At 30.8% G+C, this 3,497-nt stretch overlaps 1 protein-coding gene across 1 annotated transcript; it reads left to right on the top strand.

Moving 5' to 3' along the window:
* The first annotated feature begins 692 nt into the window (after window positions 1-692).
* Window positions 693-2,780, top strand: LOC106760827 (deSI-like protein At4g17486). The gene is made up of 3 exons (XM_014644258.2): window positions 693-1,032; window positions 1,250-1,537; window positions 2,135-2,780. The coding sequence occupies exons 1-3, from the start codon at window positions 894-896 to the stop codon at window positions 2,383-2,385; spliced, it is 678 nt and encodes a 225-aa protein (XP_014499744.1). The 5' UTR covers window positions 693-893; the 3' UTR covers window positions 2,386-2,780.
* The last annotated feature ends 717 nt before the right edge of the window (window positions 2,781-3,497 follow it).

Below are 3,497 nucleotides of genomic sequence, written 5' to 3'. Positions count from 1 at the left end.
TTATTTATATAAAATATTTAAATTATTGATTTTTTTTTTTATAAAATATTTTAGTAACCATAAAATATAAAAACTTTGAATATTAAAACGTTGTTACGTTAATTGATTAAAAACAAATGATTCACTAAAGTTAGTAATACAACTTTTTTTTCAACATAACAAAATAAAAAACAAAGAAATGTGTAATATAAAAAAAATACTTAAATATTTGAGTAAATTTTGATATATAATCAGTCAAAAAATTATATATATATATATATATATATATATATATATCCATCTTCATATTTATTTGGAAAATTAAATATTATTTTTTTAAAATTTGTCAAAATAAAAACTATAATGAAAAATACCTATATGAAAATAGAATGGTTTGCCACTGTAATCCAAATTAGGTAATATAATTTTTGGTAATTTCTGATTTTATCAACTAATAAAATCTAACAATAAGAAAATTTAGAAATTACCGCCCGATAAATGTTTGTTGAATAAAATTTGAAAAAACACAAAACCTAATTTATTATGAAGAATTCAACGCGTACAATCCTACTCCACCTTCACCAGCACGTAGAGAGACATAATATAAGCACTAGGTCGGGCTATCATAATTACAACAAGAATAATAATAACAATATTATTATTTATTATAATAATAATAATAACAATAAATAAAAGTGAAAGGTGGGTGAAGAGAAAAGAACTTTCGGCCGCCGATAGATGCCAGAGCCGCACTCATAGAGATTCTTTATCTTCTTCTTCTTTTCATTCTTCATCCTTTTCTTTTCTTTTCTTTTCTTCTTCCTAACTAAAAGTACAACTCATATTCTTCTCTCTATCACCCACAAAAACGCTTTCGTTGCATTTTTCTCTCCATTTCACTGTTATTTCACACAATGCTGCGTAAGCTTGTGTCAGGGCCACCCAAGAACAAGCCCGGCACCGTCCCCGTTCACCTCAACGTCTATGATCTCACCCCAATCAATGGCTATGCCTATTGGCTTGGCCTTGGTGTCTACCATTCTGGGGTTCAAGGTAACCCTTTAACCAATTCCCTCTCTTTTTCTCTCATCTTTTTTTTTTTTTTTCAGACCGAACATTCGGGTTGTTTGGTACAACGTTATCGGTTTCTTTGTCAACTATCATTACTCATTATTGTGTTACAAATCCAACCATATTCTGTTATTTGGGTGTACAATAGTACATGTTTTTTCTTTGTGAGTTGATAATTAAAGTATTCTTTTACATTTAGTTCATGGGGTTGAGTACGGTTTTGGTGCACATGAGCATGACACAACGGGGATTTTTGAAGTGCAACCGAAACACTGTCCTGGGTTCACTTTCAGAAAGTCGATTTTCATCGGAACAACAGATCTGGGTCAGAAAGATGTTCGCGCGTTCATGGAAAAACTGGCTCAGGAGTATTCTGGCAACACCTATCATCTCATCTCCAAAAACTGCAACCACTTCTGTAACGATGTTTGCCTCAAGTTAACGGGAAAGTCAATCCCTCGATGGGTCAATCGCCTTGCTCGACTTGGTAAGGATTACATTAATCCTATTCTTGTGCTTTTTTAACTTGTTATCTTTTGTAGTTTGTATCTGTTGATTTTTCACATGTCGCCAGTGAAAACTCCTATGGCACCTACGTTGACGTTATCATAGTTGAATGTTGTGTATGGCTTTTAGCTATTGGTGTTGGGTTTTCTTTTTTAGTTAGAATGATATCTTTTAGGAAAAAAAGGACAGAACCTGCTCACTTGCTCTTGGTGTTGTTTTTTAATTTGAATTGGAATTCTTAGCAGCAGCTTTCGTTAGATGTGAAAACTACATCTATGTTTTCTTGGGTCAACATAGATTATTAAAGTGAAATTTCAATTCTGATTAGAAAAGAACTACATTTAAAAGAGTAATTATAAATTGGCTGACAAAGAAGCATGCTTCTTATGACACAGTACAGCCCTTGCACAAAATGGCAAGAGGAATGCTGTTTGAGAGCTTTTACTTATACAAAAAATTTCTTCACAATTAAGTATGTGAGTTGATGCACTTTGTAAACAAAATTTATGTGTTCACCTTTTCCAAAACAACGAGTGAGCATTTCTTCTAAGTTTGAGTTGTGCTCCTTTATGTGAAGGTCTTCTTTGCAACTGCGTTCTTCCCCCTGGCCTAAATGACACGAAGGTTCCACAAGCTACATCAACATCAGACAGAGTTCAGGAGGGAGAAAAGAGGAAAATAAGAAGTCAATCTTGCAGGTACGAGGGTTCTTCGAATCCTTCATTGTCACGACGTTCAGCAATTAAAAGTAGTAGCCAAAGACATTGTCTTCCAGGATCTACATCTTTGCTTAATGCTACTCCAGCCTCAACCTTAACAGTGAAGTAGTAAGGCTTTGACAAATATAGGGTGCAAGCAACCCCAGATGAGCACGGAAGAAAGTTGTTTATTTGCTCAATCTTTCTGTTCTGATGTATATCTGTATGTCAAATAGCTGAATGGTTGCTTTGTTTTGTCTCTGTTCGTTGTAAAATGGTTTCATTCTTAGTGAATGGAAAGTTCTTCTGTTTCTGCATTTTTTTGCTATGTAATCTTCATTGATCTTCCTTATTCCGTTGGGTCAGTCCGGTTTTAAAAACAAAGCATATTAAAGGAAAACCAAAATCTGAGAGAAATTTTGTGACAAGTAGTTTCTGCACTTTTCTCAGATATGCTTCGTTAACATCTGTATCAAAAGATCAGCAGTTTCTCAGTTATCTGTATGTTTTAATGCATTTTTATTCCATGTAATCGTCATCCATTAATATTCTCATGTTTGCTATACTTTATTACATGTGACCAAATGTAATTCTTATAAAGATGCAAATATTTCAGTATTGTTAGGTAATATTAATTTTGCTTTCAAATCTTGATTTCACTTTATAAAGAGAACAGCTTCTGCCTGGAAAACTTACGGAGTTTTATAGTAAACGTGCTTTTAAGGTGAAGGCAAATTATTCTACTGCTCTCTGTTTTCATAGCGAAATTGTAAATCTATTTTTTTTAAGTTCCGTATTAACACTTTTAAAAAAGAATCATATGTCATGATTTTTATTTTTATTTTTTTAAATTATTTTTTATTTTTTTTCTTAAATTAAAATTTATCAAGTGTCAAATTCAGGTTGGATACCACTATTTGAATACATAACAAATTTTGAGAATTTTTATTATTATTTAAAAAAATTAAAATAAAAATTATTAAAAAATATTTAAAAAATAAAAAATCACAAACTAACATTTGACCATTCTTAATGGTATTAGTACACTACTAATAGAAAATACTTGATTGAATTTTTCAAAATAGAAATAAAATTGAGAAAAAAAAAATAAAAGAATCAATTTACGATTTAGTTAACCTAAGATAAAAATATGAGAATATAAATTATTTCATAGATTGGTTAGTTTCAAATTAGTTTTAGATAAAATTAAATCTACAAAATTAATTTCATATAAGCATAGTT

Source organism: Vigna radiata, chromosome 5 (assembly GCF_000741045.1).
Source record: "Vigna radiata var. radiata cultivar VC1973A chromosome 5, Vradiata_ver6, whole genome shotgun sequence".
NCBI classification, from domain to species: Eukaryota; Viridiplantae; Streptophyta; class Magnoliopsida; order Fabales; family Fabaceae; genus Vigna; species Vigna radiata.
This window is presented reverse-complemented; position numbering and strand designations above follow the sequence as displayed.